The following is a 19797-nucleotide window of genomic DNA, read 5'->3' on the forward strand; positions in this document are numbered from 1 at the left end:
CTCACTCCCTTGGAGGAAACTCCCAGGGTGTGGGGGTCATAGCTTTTGAAAAGCAAAAAACATCTGAAACGTTTAACAGCCAGAAATCATGACTGATGGTACTGTCTATCAAACCTTTCACACACGGGACAGGAACCACTGCAACAGTGGATCCTGTCAATATGCAGAGTTGTTTGAAGGGCAGGTGGACGAATCTACGTTTGTCAGACCCTTCATTCGACAAACTCTAAATCAGGTGCTAAGTCTAAATATAGAAATCCTGATCGGGTGAAAATGTAAAAACTATCTGCCTGAAGCGACCACGTTGTCAGCTGCTAAATTTGAATTCCTCCTACTCAGAGCTATTCCGATAAAAAAAAACAACTTCAGCAGGGCTGCGTCCAGTGGCTACCTGCACTGAAGAGGACTTTATCAGATACAGACTTAAAAGTTGCCCCTTGAGGATTTTGACTTCCATTTCAGAGAGTAAGTCAGAAGGTTACATTTTTGGCTTGGACAAACCAGCGTGGTGTATCTAACTTGCATTTAATTGCTGTCAGTATAAATCGCACCTAGGCACTGGTCAGCCCTCCAACAGTAACTAATGATTGGCGCTTTCCCATTTCTTGGTGCTTTTTATCTTTAAAGAAATCATATCTTGAGTTGTTTTGGTGTCAATTTGCTCAATAATCTTTTCTCTATCTCTCTAAATTGTTTGTGTGATTTTTTTGTGTTATGTCTTGGATTTTTAACTATTTTGCATCTGGTATATATTTACACATGTTCATCAATTAAGCCTGTCTGATCTGTGCAATAGCTACCAGGAAAATTAGTCCAGCTTGAAAATATTGAAACTTTGTGTTAGCCTTTTGTGGTCTTACTTCTTGTGGTGAACCAACATCCATCCTAACTAACAACCCACTTTCTTACAGGCACATTTTGTCAAAGTTAACTACTGTTTTTGAAAGATGATAAGAAATGTCTTTATTTCAATATTCTTCAAATCCAGCAATTACATTTCAAAACATTACATGCATGAATGCACACACAATTCTAACATTCAGTGATTAACAAAATAATACAAGGGAAAATGGAAACACAAAGACTACAATTCATTCCCACCATTACGATAGAACGGAAAGTAAAATTACAAATACAAATGAACCTAGAAAAGTGACAATTGGAGAAATGTAATTACATAACAGTCAACAAGGCCCAGGGTAACAACAGATGGGCAGAGTAGAACAAGCACTGGAAATGCAATCAGTCTTGCATTTGTTTGAGTTGGAGCTATTGGCATTGTAAATGGCAATGCATTTTACTTATGTGTTATGGAGTGTATGTATCTGGTGTGTAGTGGAACTATGTGGGTTGGATTGGATTAGCTAGTTGTGTAATTGTGTGGCATGGAATTGCGTGGTGTGGAGTGGATTTGTATAGTGGCATTATGTGGCAAGGTGTGCTGTGGAAATATATGGTTATCGATTATGTGGCATTCAGTGTAGTGGCACTATATGGAGTGGGATTGCAGCACGATGTAGAATTGTGTGGTGCAGATTGGATGTATGTGGTGTGTTCTGTAATTGTGTTGTGGAGTTGTATTATGTGGTTTGGTGTTAAATTATGTGGTGTGGACTGGAAATGAGTGTACCTGAATTGTGTGAAACACAAGAAAACTATGGTATGTGGAGAAAGCTTCTCCTATGCTGTAAGGGCCTAGAGGCGTTCTCTAGTGGGAGTACACCCTCCAGTGTTCAACACAATTCCACATAAAGTACCCCACAAACACTGTTCGCGAGGGCCTAAATTTAACAAGGTTGGTTCAATAAGGGAAGGTGGTCATGAAGCTATTTAGTTGTTACCCACTAGTTGCTGGGGAATGAAATCATTTCTTTTGTTTATATTACCCTCACACATTCTAGTAGTGTCATCGGGTCACCCTGACTCCTAAAAGTCAGGGTGAGCTTGACCATATTCCAGGGAGCTCTTGAAAAAATATGGCCACGGGGTATTAAAGATTAAAAATCCACAGACAGATCCCAGTATCCCTCTATTCGTGGAACTGTCAGGGCAAAAAGGGGGGGGGTCCTGCCTGGTTTCTCAAAAGGGCAGATAGCTGCTCCTTTAAAAACTACAAACAGAAAATAATTTCGCTTCCAAAGTTCTTTTACTCCATCTGAAATGAAAATAAAGGAAAGAGAAAGGAGATCATAGTGCAACATTGTTGTCATGAAATCAATACTTCCCAATTTTATATGTGCTGTTGAATGCGCCCATGCTTGCCAACCAGGTAGGGTGTATAGACGCCATCATTGTTCACACCAACTTAATATGCTAATCAAGTACTTTCTATCAATGCCTCACTTGGCTCTGTGGTATATATAATGTTGTGGCGATATATATATCCTGTATCACTCTTTTTTAAGCTATTGTGTATGTGAAGTCACTAAATCCATTCCAGTGTCACTCTCTTCTAACCATACAGTACTACACTTGTTCACCCACGTTTCACACTTACACTCTCATGTCATTTATAAAATTCTCTCTTACCCCATTTTGGGTGTATATACATCACAGGGGACATTGGAAGACATAGGGTATCCCTTTAGTCAAACATTGAACATGTCCAATTTCCAAATGGAACCATCGAAGATCGGTCCGGGTTCCGGGGCTTGCACGCTAAGGATAGTGAGGACCTGGCTGAAGAAGACAGCGTTTCCATCGAAAACACTAGCAGTCATGTCTACGGGGGCGTGTGAATGCTCTCGGAAGTGTGAAAACTAGACGTGTGCGTCTCGGAACGTTCCGGGATTCGGGGAATTGAAGTTAAAATGGAACTACAAGTACTCGTTAATGCCTACGGCTCTCTAAATGCTGGTGTACATTAAATGCCAAGTCTAGAGCTGTCCGTGGACAATATCAGTATTGATTGTATTATGTAAATGCCATGAAAACACATATTTGGCATTTATTTGAAATGATTTGGGGGCAGATTTACAAGCCCCTTGAGCCTCTCTTACGCCGCCGTTGCATCACTTTTGTGATGCACCGGCGGCGCAAAAGATGCGACATGCTGCGGGGTATTTACAACGTGACACATCTGGGAGATGCGTCACTTTGTAAAGTCCTGCGCCAGAAGTAGGCGTTCCTGCGCCGGGGGGGGGCGGGGCGTTCCAACGCAGGAACGCCTTCCAAAAGTGGCTGAGTGAAATCTTCAAGATTTCACCTAGTCACTTTTGAGCCCATGCTGCGTCAAAACCCTGCGCCTGCTCGAAGCAGGCGTAAGGATTGACACAGCATTGTAAAGATAGACCCCCCAGAGCATTGCTGGAGCAGCGTCGTGCTTGCGACGCAACTCCAGCAATGCGCTGCCTTTACGGCACAGATGCATCACGCAAGTATGCTATGTGATTTACTTTGTTTAAGCTTTTATGGCATTCGCTCATGTTATGCTATTTCGTAATGATAACAAATAAGTAATTTCTAGTTTTTAACCCATGGGAAGAGCCCTATTAATGATGTTACTGTCAGAGGTGGAGAATGTCTGTGAGTCCACGTTCCATGTTGATTCATTTTTGACTAAATTGTTCACATTCTAACAGCCTTTTGGTTTGATTCCCAGTGCCCTTGACTTTCCCAATAATGGTCCACTTTATGTCACCATCATTGTGGCCCTTCTCCAGGTAGTGGGCCATAAGTCAGGTTGCTGTAATGGCTCGCCTGATTGTGCTATGATGCTCGCTTATCCGTACCTTTATTTTCCTACTAGTCATTCCCATGTACATGAGTTGACATGGGCACTGAATCAAATACACCACGTTGTCTGTGTTGCATTTTGTGTGTGCCCCTTGTTCCCATGGGTATTCTAAGCCTTGACTGATTAGTTTTGTGTGCTCAGTAAGAGAACACTCTACACATGATCCACATGGGTAATGACCCATGACTGGAGGTTGGTTCCACAGAGTGAGTTGGTTGGTATTTTTGGGTTTATATGTATCTGTGTGTACTATTGTGTCCTTAAGGATTTTGTTTCTTTTAAAGGAAAACATTGGTCTCTCAAATGTAAGTGTATATGAGGTCAGGATTGGCCATTTTTTATTTATGACTTTCTTAACCTCGTTAGAGGAGGAATTGTATGTTGTGATGCATATCTGTGAGTCTGTTTCTGACCTCTGGTGGGTTTCTAAATGGGCTGTCCTTGGAGTGTTCCGTGACCTTTTCTGTGCCTTATCTATGATCTTTTTCGGATAGGCCTTGTGATCTAATGTATTTGTCAATTTTTTGGCTTCTTTTTTGTAATAATTTAAGTCGGCACAGTTCCTTCGAATCCTAAAGAACTGGCCGACAGGCAGTTTTTCCTTCAAGGCTCGCGAATGTGCGCTGTCAAATGCAACAGGCTGTTCTTGTCTGTGGGTTTTGTATATAGAGAGCTAACCAGGGTACCTCTCTTTACTGTCAGATGTATGTCAAGGAAGGATACTGTCTCATTGTTAGTAGTTACAGTAAAATGTAGGTGCGGATTAAGTTGGTTGATCCACTCTGAGAAGCCCATAAAACAGGACTTATCTCCTTTCCAGATGACAAGGATGACATCTATTTATCTGTACCACTTGCGAATTTTGTCAGAAAACGGGTTGGCTTGACAGATGTACTGATCCTCGAATTGGCCCATGTACAGACACGCTATGCTAGGCGCAAACATGCTGCCCATCGAAGTCCCATGGACCTGGAGGAATAGTTGATCTTCAAATTTGAAGAAATTTTCAGTTAGGGCCAAGCACATCAGAGTAATTACCCATCCTACTGGTGCCTCCCATTGCCACTCTTCCTGTTGTAGGAGTCCCTCGATGACTTTGAGACTTTTTTCCTGGGGAATCCTGGTGTACAATGCCTCTACGTCTAAACACATCAATGTGTTTTCCTCTGGATTATATTCCAGGTCTGCAAGGAGGTTCAATGGATGTTTAGTGTCCTGTACATATGATTTTATTTTTGTTACACAGGTCTAAGGAACTAGTCTGTATATTTTGACAAAGGTTCAAGAAGTGACCCAATGCCCGATACGAGAAGGTCTACCAGGGGCTGGGTTTTTTCCTTTAAATATATAGTGTAAAACAAGGGTCTTCTGAAACAAGGAAGTCACGTTCGTTGGTAATCCCATTTTTTTCAAGAGCCTCTGTTGTTAAAGTCACTATTGTGTTTTTTGAGACGTGCAGTAGGATCCATGTGGATCTTTTTGTAATGTTTTTCATTGGCTGTATAATTAGAAGAGAGTGACACCGGAACGGTTTTGGTGACTTCACATGCACAATAGCTTCAAAAATAGCGATACATGATATATATCACCACAACCCTATGTATACCACAAAGGCAAGTGAGGCATTGATATATAGTACTTGACTAGCATACCAAGTTGGTGTGAACAATGATGGCGTCTATACACCCTACCTGGTTGACAAGCATGGGTGTATTCAATAGCACATCACAAATGGGAAGTATTGATTTCATGATAAAAATGTATCACTATGATCTCCTTTCTCTTTTTTTCTTTTCATTTCAGATGGAGTAAAAGAACTTTAGAAGCACAATCATTTTTCTGTTTCTAGTTTTTAAAGGAGCAGCTATCTGCCCTTTTGAGAAACCAGGGAGAAATTCCCCCCTTTTTGCACTGAAGAAAGTCCTGGACCACACAGGCCATTAGTGGACTGAAACATGTTGGCACTAGTGTTAGACCTGACATCATTGGCTTGAGTCTCTCCTCCATTTTTTCTGTGTGCCTCCACTGTTTTACGATGTTTTGCTGGTATATGCTTTGGGCGCTGTGCCGCTGCTGATCAGTGCCACAGCGCAAGTGCTCCCTATGTTAAATTGATGTATCTATTGTATCCATGTTTGGCTTATTTGGTTTACTGTTAGTCCCTCGTCTAGTGCACCAGGAGTGCCGGGGCCTGTAAATACAAATGCCGCTCGTGGGCTTGCAGCACGTGTTGTGCCACCCACAGGAGCGGCCTCGTAAAAGAATGTCTACGGGTCGGTCATTGCGAGACCCACGTGCAGCCTCGTGCTGTCACGCAGGCTGCGCAAGTAGACCTACTTGCCAGTCCCCCAGAACCTTCCCTTGACTTCATGTTAGTCACCCCTATGGTAGGCCCACGGGCAGGGTGCATTGTAAGTGTAAGGTAGGACACGCCTGACCAAGTTGGCATGTCCTAATAGTGAACTACCGCCATCTTCGTTCTTCACTATTGCGAGGTAGCCTGCTCTCCATTAGTTAGAATGGGCCGCCAGGATTATTAATGCTATGATCCTAGCTGGCTCGGGGAGCATGGTGCAATGTCGAGTTTGGTATCCCTGAACTCGGGGTTTAATTACGCATCTGTTGGTGTGGATGGTTTTTGGACTCTGGGTTCGAAAATAGCACTTTTAGAAAGTGTCTATTTTCGTGTCTAACCATATCTGGTTTCTGCTGGTCTTACGTGTGTGTGACAGGAGCTGGGTGGCTCCACAGGTCTGGATGAGTCAGTGTGGGATGAGTGGGACATTTGCGTTGAGAGTAGGGGGAGAGTAGTTGCTGATAGCCTGCCCTGCCTGATACAATGCTGGCTCCACCTCCTGCCAAGCGGCTGATGGCTCTGTGCCTGCCATGGACGATCCTAGCCCCACCTCCTACCAGGAGGCCGATAGCTCTGCTCCTGCCAGTGTCAATGCTGGCTCCACCTCCTGCTGGGACCCAGCCCTGCGCAATGAATAGGCCAGGTGCTTCTGCCTGGCTCCACCCACAACAGACCCAGGATGTTGGGAAATTCCCCTGCATGGACAAAGGGATCAAAGCCGAAAAGGGGTATAAGAGAAGGACCCCTGAACCATGAAATCAGATCACTTCTGACAAGGAACCCTGTAACCAAGGACAAGAGGCCTGCTGATCTAAGGACTTGCCTACCCCTTCTGCCAGTGTGCTGTTTGTTGGGGGAATCCTGCAGTGCTTCTTTATTTTTGCCAAGGAACCAGGAGAGAGGAACTGTGTGTGTACTCTCACGCTTGCTAAGAAAATCTCCAAGGACTGGAAGAGTGCCAGTCTCCTGCTGAAGTCACAGGGCTAAAGGATTTCATCTGCTTAAAGTTCTATTGGCTGGAACCGTTAGTCCAGCACCTCTGAAAGAACCAGCGATCTCGACGCCGACGGACGTCGCCGAGTCCAGCTCGACATAGTGGGTAACGGCCCCAGGGTCCCGCTTCCTCGACGACCGGCCGCCGGGCCCGACCGACGCCAGCAGCAACGCCAGTGAGTGGGAGTACGGCTCCAGCTCCAAGGGACCTCGTGTCTGCACCGCTGCTGATCGCATCGCCCTTGTGCCCTCTCGACGCCGTGAGCGCTGCTCACTCTGTGCAACCGCATCATCGACGATGACGCCTGCTGAGGCCTGATCGACACCGAAGGCGCGACGCCGGATTGCTCGACGCCGCTGATCATCGTGTGCTTCATTTTCCTAAAGGTACTATGTTGTAGGGGGTCCGTGTGACTCCGGGCTCGACGTAGCGCCCCTCGCGGTCGACGCCGAACCTTTGGATTAACTTTGCCTCGACGTCGTGTAGCCCCCGTGTGGGTTACCCTGTTGCTAAGAACTGTATTGCCAAGAAGAAGACTTGCTTTGATACTAAAGACTTTTGTGCTAAAGAAGAAACTACCTTTGAACTATTCCTTTTCCCTTCCCAACGTATTTATTCAGATTGTGTACAGTTTTGTCGTTATTGGGTCTTGTGCTAAGCCTTATATAAAAATACTTATTTTTATAATACTACTGTGTCGTGTCCATTTGTAGTGCATTCACTTTATTACTGTATGTGGTCATAAATGCTTAACACACAGCCTCTGAGATAAGCCTGTCTGCTCTGCCAAGCTACCAAGGGGGTGAGCAGGGGTTATCGAAGGGTGTGATCCCCTTGCCCTGACTAGAAAAGGTGTGTCCCTATTTGTCAGAAGTGTATACCTCTGCCAACTAGAGACAGCCGGTTCTAACATTGGATGCAGCGGTGAGGATTTGGACCTTGCATTTATGACCCATGTACAGTGATTAGTGTGCGCTACATAGTGAAAGCAGACTATAGCGCAGTCACAATCTAATTGGGAAGGATCCTATTTTTGGTTCTCCGCTTTTCTGAAGCTTGATTTTTTGAACACTGCCAGTTTTGACCATGAGTGACACCGGAGTCACTACCCCTGTTGTTGTTGTTGAGGAGGAATTCGACAGAGCGAAGTTAAACGACTACAGATTGGAGGAGTTGAAATCCTTTTGCAAGAAGTTTAAAGTTCCTACCAAAGGTCTCAAGGCTAAGGAAACCTATCTCAAAGCATTGCAGGCCTGGTTGGAAGCCAGAGATCCCACTGATCCGGTGGTGGTACCGCCAGTGGAAGGGGAAGAGGAGGCGCCAGCGAATGGGCCTGAGTCCTCTCCCGGAAGCAGTGTTTCCTCCAAAGGTCTTTCCCCTGAAGAACGAGAAGAAAGGGCGAAGGAGCGTGCATACAACATGGAAATGGCAAGGCTAAAGATAAATGGGCAGTTGGAGTTAGAAAATGCAAGAGGTAGAAAAGAAGCTGATTTGGAGACCAAAAGGTTAGATTTTGAAAGAGAGAAGTTAGCTTTGGAGCGTGATACCAAGTTGAGGGAGTTGGACATCCAAGCTAAGAAATTAGAATTGAATCCCTCTGGTGGCAGCATTCCATCTGGGCCTGCAGAAAGTAAGTTTTACTTTCCCAAAGATGTGATAAAAGATTATCATAGGAACGAAGATATTGGTCAGTGGTTTAAAGCATATGAGTTAGCATTGTTGGCCCACCAGGTCCCTGAGAAGAATTGGGGAGCGGGGTTGTGGGGTCGCTTTGTGAATGAGGGGAGAGATACCCTGTTAGACATGCCTGTTGCGGATAGGATGTCGTATGCTCATATGAAAGATGCTTTAATGTTGCGGTATGGCCTAACCCCCGAGAAGTACAGACAAGCTTTTAGAGAATGTAAGAAGTTGCCTGGTACGACGTGGGTTGAATATGTGTCTTATTTTTGCAGAGCCATGGATGGTTGGGTAAAGGGCAGCAAAGTGGAAAGTTATGAAGCTCTTTATGATTTGTTTGCTTGGGAGCATTTGTCTAATAACTGTTTTCCAGAGCTGCGCCAGCACCTGATTGATGGCAAGATATCTAACCCTAGAAAACTTGCTGAGGAAGCGGACCGCTGGGTCAGTACCAGGGTCCACAAGGGTCCAGTGGGAGACTCAGCCAAAGGTGGGCAGGGTCCCCAGCAGAAGAGTGGGGGGGACAAGGGTAAACAGAAGGAGTCCCAGAGAGGGCCCCAAAGTAATCCCCAAGGGAACCAAGGGAAAGGTTCCCAGCCTCCCCTGAGAAGAAGCCAGGGGCCCCGACGGGTAAACCTGTTCATAGGGGCCCCCTGACCTGCTATGGTTGTGGGCAGGTGGGACACCGGTTTTATGACCCCCAGTGTCCCAAGAAGGATTCGAATGCACCGCCGCGTGCACCCCCCGTCAGTTGGCGAGTGTAGCCTTGGGAGGGGAGGAGATGATTGTCCATGGTGGGAGGGGTCCCGCAGAGATGTCCCTGGTCTCAATAGGAGACATGCAAATGGTCCCTCCACCCCCTCTGCCTAGTAACACTAGTAAATATAGGCAGTGGGTGACCATTAATGGCCATAAAGTGGAAGCTCTCAGAGACACCGGAGCGAGTGTGACAGCTGTCAAGTGTCACTTAGTGTCCCGAGAGCAGGTGGTTCCCCATGCATTCTACCCTGTGATAGCTGCTGACAACTCCCAGAAAGAGTGTGAAGTAGCTCAGGTTTCCTTTGAATGGGGGGGAGTTTCAGGTACTCTTCAGGTTGCTGTGAGGCCCGCCATGCCTGTCGATTGTCTCCTGGGCAATGATTTAGAAGACTCCCCTTGGGCGAAGGTGGAGAGAGAGGCGCACTTGAAAATGTTGGGCGTGCCAGAGTGGGTGTGTGCAACCACTCGATCGATGACAGCGAGTAAGGGTGTTGATGGGGTCCCGGAGCCTGAAAGTACGGCCCAGGACCCAGCTGTGAAGAGAAGAGGCAGGGGGCGCGGGAAACCGTCCCCCGTAGTTCCCGTGGTCCAGGAGGAGGTAGACCCTGAGGGGGATGCCCTGGAGCCCACAGGGGAACAAATGGCCGAACTGGGAGACTTGCCCGAGCTGACCCATTGGCAGCAGGATGGTGGTCCCTCCAGGGAGGAATTCTGTGCGGAACAGAAAGTGTGCCCTTCTCTTGTGGGCATGAAGCAGCAGGCCTCAGCCCAATCCTCAGGTGATCAGTCAGGGTCACATTTTGTGTACTGGGAGAACGACCTCCTGTATAGCGGGCCTAAGGCTGCTGAGCCTGGGTCAGCCCGTGTGCTGGTGGTACCCCAGTGCTTTAGAGCCTTCCTACTGGGTTTGGCTCATGACGTTCCGTTAGCTGGACATCTGGGGCAGGACAAGACCTATGACAGGCTTGTCACCCATTTTTATTGGCCTCAGATGCGCAGGGATGTAGACATCCATTGCAAGACTTGTCACACTTGCCAGGCAAGTGGGAAAAGCGGAAGGAAGCAGAAGGCTCCCCTCCAACCTTTTCCGGTGGTCAGTACCCCCTTTGACCGGGTGGGTATTGACATTGTTGGGCCCCTGGACCCCAAGACAGCCCTGGGCAACAGGTTCATCCTGGTCTTGGTGGACCATGCCACACGGTACCCGGAAGCCATCCCTCTCCGAACAGTGACGGCCCCCGTGGTGGGACTGGCACTGATGGGTGTTTTCTCCCAGATGGGGTTCCCCAGAGAGGTGGTGTCAGACCGAGGCACCAACTTCATTTCGAACTATATGAAGTCTCTGTGGAAGGAGTGTGGGGTAACCTACAAGTTCACCACTCCTTACCACCCTCAAGGAAATGGGCTGGTTGAGAGATTCAACCGGACCCTGAAAGGCATGATCATGGGTCTCGAAGAACCAATGAGGCGGAAATGGGACGTCCTCTTGCCATGCCTGTTGTTTGCTTACCGAGAGGTGCCGCAGAAGTCTCTAGGGTTCAGCCCCTTTGAGCTCTTATACGGTCACCCGGTAAGAGGGCCTTTGAGTCTGGTCAAGGAAGGCTGGGAGCAATCTCCCAGGAAACCTCCCCAGGATGTATACAGTTACATGCTGGCCTTTCGGAACCAGACTCAGCGCTTCAGAGAACTTGCTCAGGCAAATCTGGAGGCCAGCCAGGAGGAGATGAAGCGTTGGTATGACCGGAATGCCACTCTGGTAGAGCTTCAGCCTGGTCAGGAAGTGTGGGTCATGTCCCCTGTGGAACCTTGTGCACTCAAGGACAGGTGGACTGGACCGTTTAAGGTTGTGGAGAAGAAGAGCGATGTCACCTACTTGGTGGACTTGAAATCTCCCAGGAACCCCTTGCGGGTCCTGAATGTCAACCGTTTGAAGCCCCACTTAGAAAGGTCCGAAGTGGGCATGCTCCTAGCTACAGATGCTGGAATGGAGGAGGAGAGTGAGCCTCTTCCTGACCTCCTGTGTGCTAAAGAGCAAGACGGGTCAGTGGATGGTGTTGTCCTCTCTGACACACTGACCCTTGAGCAGAAACAGGATTGTCGCCAACTGTTGGGACAATTCCCGGATCTGTTTTCCTTGGTTCCGGGTGTCACTTATTGGTGTGTCCATGATGTTGACATCGGAGACAGCCCTCCTGTGAAGCACAAGGCTTACAGGGTGACTGACAAGGTCCGAGCATACATTAAGGAGGAGGTCTCCAAAATGTTTGCGTTAGGGGTGGTTGAGTCCTCTAGCAGTCCTTGGGCCAGCCCAGTGGTCTTGGTCCCGAAGGCTGCAGCGCCTGGTGCTTCACCAGAACTCCGGTTCTGCGTGGATTACCGAGGACTCAATTCGGTCACGAAGACTGACGCGCACCCCATCCCCAGAGCTGATGAGCTCATCGATCGGTTGGGGGCTGCCCGGTACCTTAGTACGTTTGATCTAACGTCTGGGTACTGGCAGATCGCCTTAACCGATGGGGCAAAAGAGAGGTCAGCATTCTCCACTCCAGATGGGCTATACCAGTTCCGGGTGATGCCCTTTGGGATGAAGAATGCCCCTGCCACCTTCCAGAGGTTGGTCAACCAGGTCTTGGCTGGACTGGAGGATTTCAGTGCCGCCTACCTGGACGACATCGCAGTGTTCAGCGCCAGCTGGGAGGAACACTTGCGCCACCTCCAGGAAGTGTTGTTGGCCCTGCGTGGAGCAGGCCTCACAATCAAAGCCAGTAAGTGCCAGATTGGGCAGGGTTTGGTGGTGTACTTGGGGCACCAAGTAGGGAGCGGCAAGGTTGCCCCCCTGCAACCCAAGATTGATACCATCCTGGCTTGGGCGCCGCCCAAAACCCAAACTCAGGTGAGAGCCTTCTTAGGACTCACGGATTATTACAGGAGGTTTGTCAAGGATTACGGTAACATTGTGCACCCCTTGACTTCGCTGACTTCCAGGAAGCAGCCACGAAACGTGATCTGGACTGATGCCTGTCAAATGGCCTTCGACACCGTGAAAACTGCAATGTGCACAGCACCTATACTCCAGGCACCCGACTTTTCGAAAGAATTCATTGTCCAGACGGACGCTTCAGAGCATGGCGTGGGGGCTGTTCTAGCTCAGGTGAATGAAGAGGGCCGAGACTTGCCTGTAGCCTTCATCAGTAGGAGGTTACTTCCCAGGGAAACGAGGTGGAGTGCGATAGAGAGAGAAGCATTTGCTGTGGTCTGGGCGCTGAAGAAGCTAAGACCCTACCTGTTTGGGACTCACTTCCGGGTTCAGACAGACCACAGGCCCCTCAGATGGTTGATGCAGATGAGGGGTGAGAATCCGAAGCTGTTGAGGTGGTCCATTTCCCTACAGGGGATAGATTTTACGGTGGAACGCCGCCCTGGTACAGATCACGCCAATGCTGATGGTCTGTCCAGATTTTTCCGCCTTAGTGATGAGGACTCCCTAGGTCAAGGGTAGTTCTCCCCACATTTCAGCTGGAGGGGGACACGTGTTAGACCTGACATCATTGGCTTGAGTCTCTCCTCCATTTTTTCTGTGTGCCTCCACTGTTTTACGATGTTTTGCTGGTATATGCTTTGGGCGCTGTGCCGCTGCTGATCAGTGCCACAGCGCAAGTGCTCCCTATGTTAAATTGATGTATCTATTGTATCCATGTTTGCTTTATTTGGTTTACTGTTAGTCCCTCGTCTAGTGCACCAGGAGTGCCGGGGCCTGTAAATACAAATGCCGCTCGTGGGCTTGCAGCACGTGTTGTGCCACCCACAGGAGCGGCCTCGTAAAAGAATGTCTACGGGTCAGTCATTGCGAGACCCACGTGCAGCCTCGTGCTGTCACGCAGGCTGCGCAAGTATACCTACTTACCAGTCCCCCAGAACCTTCCCTTGACTTCATGTTAGTCACCCCTATGGTAGGCCCACGGGCAGGGTGCATTGTAAGTGTAAGGTAGGACACGCCTGACCAAGTTGGCATGTCCTAATAGTGAACTACCGCCATCTTCGTTCTTCACTATTGCGAGGTAGCCTGCTCTCCATTAGTTAGAATGGGCCGCCGGGATTATTAATGCTATGATCCTAGCTGGCTAGGGGAGCATGGTGCAATGTCGAGTTTGGTATCCCTGAACTCGGGGTTTAATTACGCATCCGTTGGTGTGGATGGTTTTTGGACTCTGGGTTTGAAAATAGCACTTTTAGAAAGTGTCTATTTTCGTGTCTAACCATATCTGGTTTCTGCTGGTCTTATGTGTGTGTGACAGGAGCTGGGTGGCTCCACAGGTCTGGATGAGTCAGTGTGGGATGAGTGGGACATTTGCGTTGAGAGTAGGGGGAGAGTAGTTGCTGATAGCCTGCCCTGCCTGATACAATGCTGGCTCTACCTCCTGCCAAGCGGCTGATGGCTCTGTGCCTGCCATGGACGATCCTAGCCCCACCTCCTACCAGGAGGCCGATAGCTCTGCTCCTGCCAGTGTCAATGCTGGCTCCACCTCCTGCTGGGCGTCTGAGGACCCAGCCCTGCGCAATGAATAGGCCAGGTGCTTCTGCCTGGCTCCACCCACAACAGACCCAGGATGTTGGGAAATTCCCCTGCATGGACAAAGGGATCAAAGCCGAAAAGGGGTATAAGAGAAGGACCCCTGAACCATGAAATCAGATCACTTCTGACAAGGAACCCTGTAACCAAGGACAAGAGGCCTTCTGATCTAAGGACTTGCCTACCCCTTCTGCCAGTGTGCTGTTTGTTGGGGGAATCCTGCAGTGCTTCTTTATTTTTGCCAAGGAACCAGGAGAGAGGAACTGTGTGTGTACTCTCACGCTTGCTAAGAAAATCTCCAAGGACTGGAAGAGTGCCAGTCTCCTGCTGAAGTCACAGGGCTAAAGGACTTCATCTGCTTAAAGTGCTATTGGCTGGAACCGTGAGTCCAGCACCTCTGAAAGAACCAGCAATCTCGACGCCGACGGACGTCGCCGAGTCCAGCTCGACATAGTGGGTAACGGCCCCAGGGTCCCGCTTCCTCGACGACCGGCCGCCGGGCCCGACCAACGCCAGCAGCAACGCCAGTGAGTGGGAGTATGGCTCCAGCTCCAAGGGACCTCGTGTCTGCACCGCTGCTGATCGCATCGCCCTCGTGCCCTCTCGACGCCGTGAGCGCTGCTCACTCTGTGCAACCGCATCATCGACGATGACGCCTGCTGAGACCTGATCGACACCGAAGGCTCGACGCCGGATTGCTCGACGCCGCTGATCATCGTGTGCTTCATTTTCCTAAAGGTACTGTGTTGTAGGGGGTCCGTGTGACTCCGGGCTCGACGTAGCGCCCCTCGCGGTCGACGCCGAACCTTTGGATTAACTTTGCCTCGACGTCGTGTAGCCCCCGTGTGGGTTACCCTGTTGCTAAGAACTGTATTGCCAAGAAGAAGATTTGCTTTGATACTAAAGACTTTTGTGCTAAAGAAGAAACTACCTTTGAACTATTCCTTTTCCCTTCCCAACGTATTTATTCAGATTGTCTACAGTTTTGTCGTTATTGGGTCTTGTGCTAAGCCTTATATAAAAATACTTATTTTCATAATACTACTGTGTCGTGTCCATTTGTAGTGCATTCACTTTATTACTGTATGTGGTCATAAATGCTTAACACACAGCCTCTGAGATAAGCCTGTCTGCTCTGCCAAGCTACCAAGGGGGTGAGCAGGGGTTATCGAAGGGTGTGATCCCCTTGCCCTGACTAGAAAAGGTGTGTCCCTATTTGTCAGAAGTGTATACCTCTGCCAACTAGAGACAGCCGATTCTAACAACTAGGGTCATAGGAACATAAAACTCCTGATGACCCACCTATTTTAATATTTCAACATCCCTGACAGTTCCACGAATAGAGAGATACTGGGATCTCTCTGCGGATTTTTAATCTTTAATGCCCCCTGACCATATTTTTTCAAGAGCTCCCTGGAATACGGTCGAGCCCACCCTGACTTTTAGGAGTCAGGGTGACCCGATGATGAAGCATGACACTGCTAGAGTGTGTGATGGTAATATAAACAAAAGGAATGATTTCGTTCTCCACCATCTAGTGGGTAACAACTAAATAGCTTCATGACCACCTTCCCCTATTTAACTAATCTAGTTTAATTTAGGCACTCATGAACAGTGTTTGCGAGCTTGTGGGGAACTTTATGTGGAATAGAGCTACATTGTGTGGCATGGAACTATGTGTATAGCTTTGCATTTTTGTTGACAGAAAATAACAAATACGCAAGAGCTAAGCATCAGATCTGCATGTTTAAAAAAATGATAGAGTTGGAGCTATTGGCATTGCAAATGTAAATGTCTCTTACCTATGTGTTATGGATTGGAGTGGATGTATGTGGTGTGCACCAATTATGTGGGTTGGTTTGGACTTGCTAGTTTTGGTATTGTGTGGTGTGAAACTGTGGTGTGGATTTGTGAAGCGGAATTATGTGGTATGGTGTGCAGTTGTATTATGTGGATAGTAATTATGTGTTTTTGAGTGCATTGGAATTATGTGGAATGGGACTGTGTGTAATGGAGTTTAAGTATGTGCTATGGTATTTTGTTTTGTGGAGTTTAAAGAAAACATTATGTAGAACTGAAAGACTCTATTAAAACATTTGTTTTTTAAATTCTTCTAGTTTTATTGTCCTTGCAAAGCTGGCAACTTCTTCCTGTCTGTTGTAAGGCTTGTTTGTTATAGCTTTTTTTGGTTATTAATGGAGGGACATAAACAATAGGAGGGTGAAAGATCAAGAAATAGTACCTAAATTACAACACGAGCAGTGGACCGACACTAGGGGCCCGATTCACAGAACTAACTAAGACAAAATCCTAAACTTACTATCATTTTGGTATTCACAGAAGGCACTTACTCATTTTGGTATTCACAGAAGGCACTAACTCATTTCGGTATTCACAGAAGTTAGGAGTCCTAACTTTACGACTCCTAAATGCCTTCTGTGAATACTGAAAGTCTTAAGGTTAGGATTTTTCTCAGTTTAGGAGAAGTAAAGTTAGGAGTCCTAACTTTACGACTCCTAAATGCCTTCTGTGAGTACCAAAAGTCTTAAAGTTAGGATTTTTCTCAGTTTAGGAGTCCTAACTGTACTACTCCTAAACTGAGAAAAATCCTAACTTTAAGACTTTCTGTATTCCCAGAAGGCATTTAGGAGTCTTAAAGTTAGTTTGCTATCCACCACAGCAGGTCGTTTGCTTCGCCCCTCCTATCCCTAGCCCTTCAGAATAAGGGCATGGCAATAGGCGTAATGGTTCTTTCAGCGCCAGTCTCGGCATTGGTGGACACCCAACAGGCTCTGGACTCATGTTGGGGGACAGCCGGTGGGCGCCGGCAAAACCGAGGGTCTCGACGTCGGATGTGGCGCTGTGGAAGGTTGGAGTGGTGTGACTGGCGCTGATTTGTATCCAGGATCAGATCCAAGAGGAGGCCATGGCACCAGAGGTGCAGAACCCACAAGGTCTCGGTATACTGAGCCTGCGGCGACCAAAGGCATGACAGAAGGGTCAGGCTGCCCAAATATGGCACACATAATGTCATAAAATTCTTTTAGTTGCGGGGGGTCGCTCCCTCTCCCAGAAAGGGTGGGAAATGCGGAGCTGACTCGGACACCTGCTCTGCAGACCGGGCTTCGAACGCCGAAACTCCTCCATCTCGTAGCGTGGCGGACGGGGTGAAGCCAAAGCATGCTTCAACTTCTTGTGCTTCTTATGTTGATTCTTACCTGACTGTGGTGACTTTGACTGGGAGGAAGAAGACTTTGACCCCCGGACGGTGCTGGTACCTTCCCCATGACCGAAACCAGGACCAAGCGCAAGATTGATGAGGCGGCCTCTGTGGCACCGTACGCCTGGCTACAATTACCTTGAGGAATTGCTCCTTCAAAGCCTTCGGCGCCATGACCCAGCAGTCGGAGCATGACTTAATGTTGTAGTCATCCTCCAGGCACCAAAGACACACCAGGTGGGGGTCCATGACTGACATGGTGCAGTGACACTGTGCACTTATAAGAGTTTGGTCGGCCGTCTTAGGCCGGCCAAACAGACATGCGCACTTATGTTTCTCCAACCAAGATGTATTTCACAACCGGGTTGGAGAAAATCCATAGGCTTCCAGGCACTGTCTGATTGGCAAACCAGGCTGCTCAGACCAATTCTGGTCCTGCTCTCATGCAATGAGAGCAGCGTCTGGATTTTGTGGGGAGCCTGTGCCTTCAAGCCCATCCACTTCCAGGACGAGAGGAAAAGGAGCAACGAGGTGGCCAGCAGAGGGAGTAGAGCTGCAGGTAAGTGATTTTTATTAACTTTTTAAAATTCCCAAGCCCTCCTCTCTTCCCAACCCTACCTCCACGCCGCCAAACCAGCTTCTATTGGTGACAGCCACCACTGCCTAAATAGACAGTACCAACGCTTCTAAGAAGAGCTATTATAATTTAACAGGACAGTAGCAGCATGTGTCTGAAAAAGGACAATGTTAGGAGACAGTAAGCACCAGCACCTCCTAGTTTCAAGCAGTTGTAAACAGTGTGTGCAATTGCAAAACTGTATTTATTTTCAGTTTGTAATAATAGTCAAGATTCTTACCTGTGGTGGTTGACTCGCCTGTTTCCCCCTTAGCACCTAAAAAACGGCAGCACTGGGTCAGTTTCAGAAAATAAGGTGCAAAAACGCAACTCATCTATTCAAATGAGGACATGTTGTCTTTCTTTCGGGTCAGACTCATTGGCATGGCTCAGCATACACTCATATTTCTGAGCATTGGACTGTACTGTTATAGATTCTTTTTAAAAAACTCAAATATGATCCCCAGCTCATTATTACTGCAAAACACCCATAAGATAATTAATCAGCACAATACTAAGATGAACTGGGGAACTCAAGGCTGTCAGACACTAACACACACAATATAATTGGCAATACCCAGTCATCAATCACACAAGACAACACTATTCAACTAAGAAACACAGTCTACCACAAGCAAAAAACATTTTTTTTAAATATGAGATCTCCACTATGAAATAAAGACAATAATCAATTCTACAGCACCAAGGTGAAAAAACTGGGGTTCCGGTTTGACCTCCAACTAATCGCAGACTAAGGGTACGATATACACCTTGGCAGTTCGCAAAGACTATGGTCCTCCCACCGGATTTAAACGCAGGTGTACCATAGTATGACCATGTCGGAGTCTACTCGGTCTCCGCCATGGCCAAATTTCTCCAATGTCCTGACGGAGTAAGGGCTGACGGAAGTTTGGCTGTATGTCCACCCCCCTTATTTAGATGGGAAGACTTATAACTGTGTTTCAGTGCCCATCACGACTAGGAAAAACCTGGTGGTAAGGGGCACTGAAAAATGCTTAATAATGCCGCACCTCCACATAGTAGGAAATTCTCACGATGAGGGGAGCATTGATTTCTTTATTTTTCAAAAGAAAATATCACTCTGGTATTTTCGTTTTTTGGAAATATAAAAACACGTGGTAAGTTTATTGTACAGTTCTTTCATGTTTAAAAATGAGAATATAACATTCCAATGTATTGACAGGAACTGCTGTGATGGCGGTTCTTGTCATGCTAGAAATATCCGCTGGGTCAGCAGACATTTCAAAATCTGGCAGATGGCCGCCTGTCAGAAATTAATTCAGGCCTAAGACAGTACTGAAAATGTCTGATATTTAGCTAATGATGGTGAGGAGGGTTCTCTTGCTGTTGTAGAGAAAATAAGGAATTAGATTCTCAAGAGCTCTTGTTGTATCCACTGCTGTATACTTTATACAAAGGACATCACATGAAGTGATACTTCAAAGAGTCAAAAACCTAGCAGCCAGACTATGCCTAGATTGGAAGATGGATCACATCAACCCAGCCTTGAAAGAGCTCCAATGCCTTCTGAGGGGACAAAGAATTTTCAATAATCAATGGTACAGAACATCTTTTCATTTTTAATTTCCAATAATCATTTCAATAATTTAAAAGGCTAGAGGAAAAAGAAAAAGAATTTAAATATATATCAGACATGAGACACAAAAATTAGGAAGAGGCGAAGAAATTCATCAATCACAGAAAGGGAATACAATCAACAATTTTATCAAGAAGGGTCTGTGCAAAATCCGCTATCTATAAAGTGACGCTGCAAAAAAGTGCAAAAACCTGCAATAAAGTGCTACTGCAAGTGCAAAAAGCTATAATAAAGTGAAATCTAGAAAA

At 47.2% G+C, this 19797-nt stretch overlaps 1 protein-coding gene across 1 annotated transcript in view; it reads right to left on the reverse strand.

The window, feature by feature from the left end:
• LOC147710452 (ficolin-1-like) overlaps positions 1–19797 on the reverse strand; it is a 241282-nt gene that overhangs the window by 101424 nt on the left and 120061 nt on the right. Inside the window, exon 5 of the mRNA XM_086921138.1 lies at positions 18173–18208. Within this exon, the coding sequence (XP_086777264.1) occupies positions 18173–18208 (36 nt within the window). The remainder of the gene's footprint in view (positions 1–18172; positions 18209–19797) is intronic.

The sequence above is a fragment of the Lissotriton vulgaris genome, chromosome 5, assembly GCF_964263255.1.
Source record: "Lissotriton vulgaris chromosome 5, aLisVul1.2, whole genome shotgun sequence".
NCBI lineage: Eukaryota > Metazoa > Chordata > Amphibia > Caudata > Salamandridae > Lissotriton > Lissotriton vulgaris.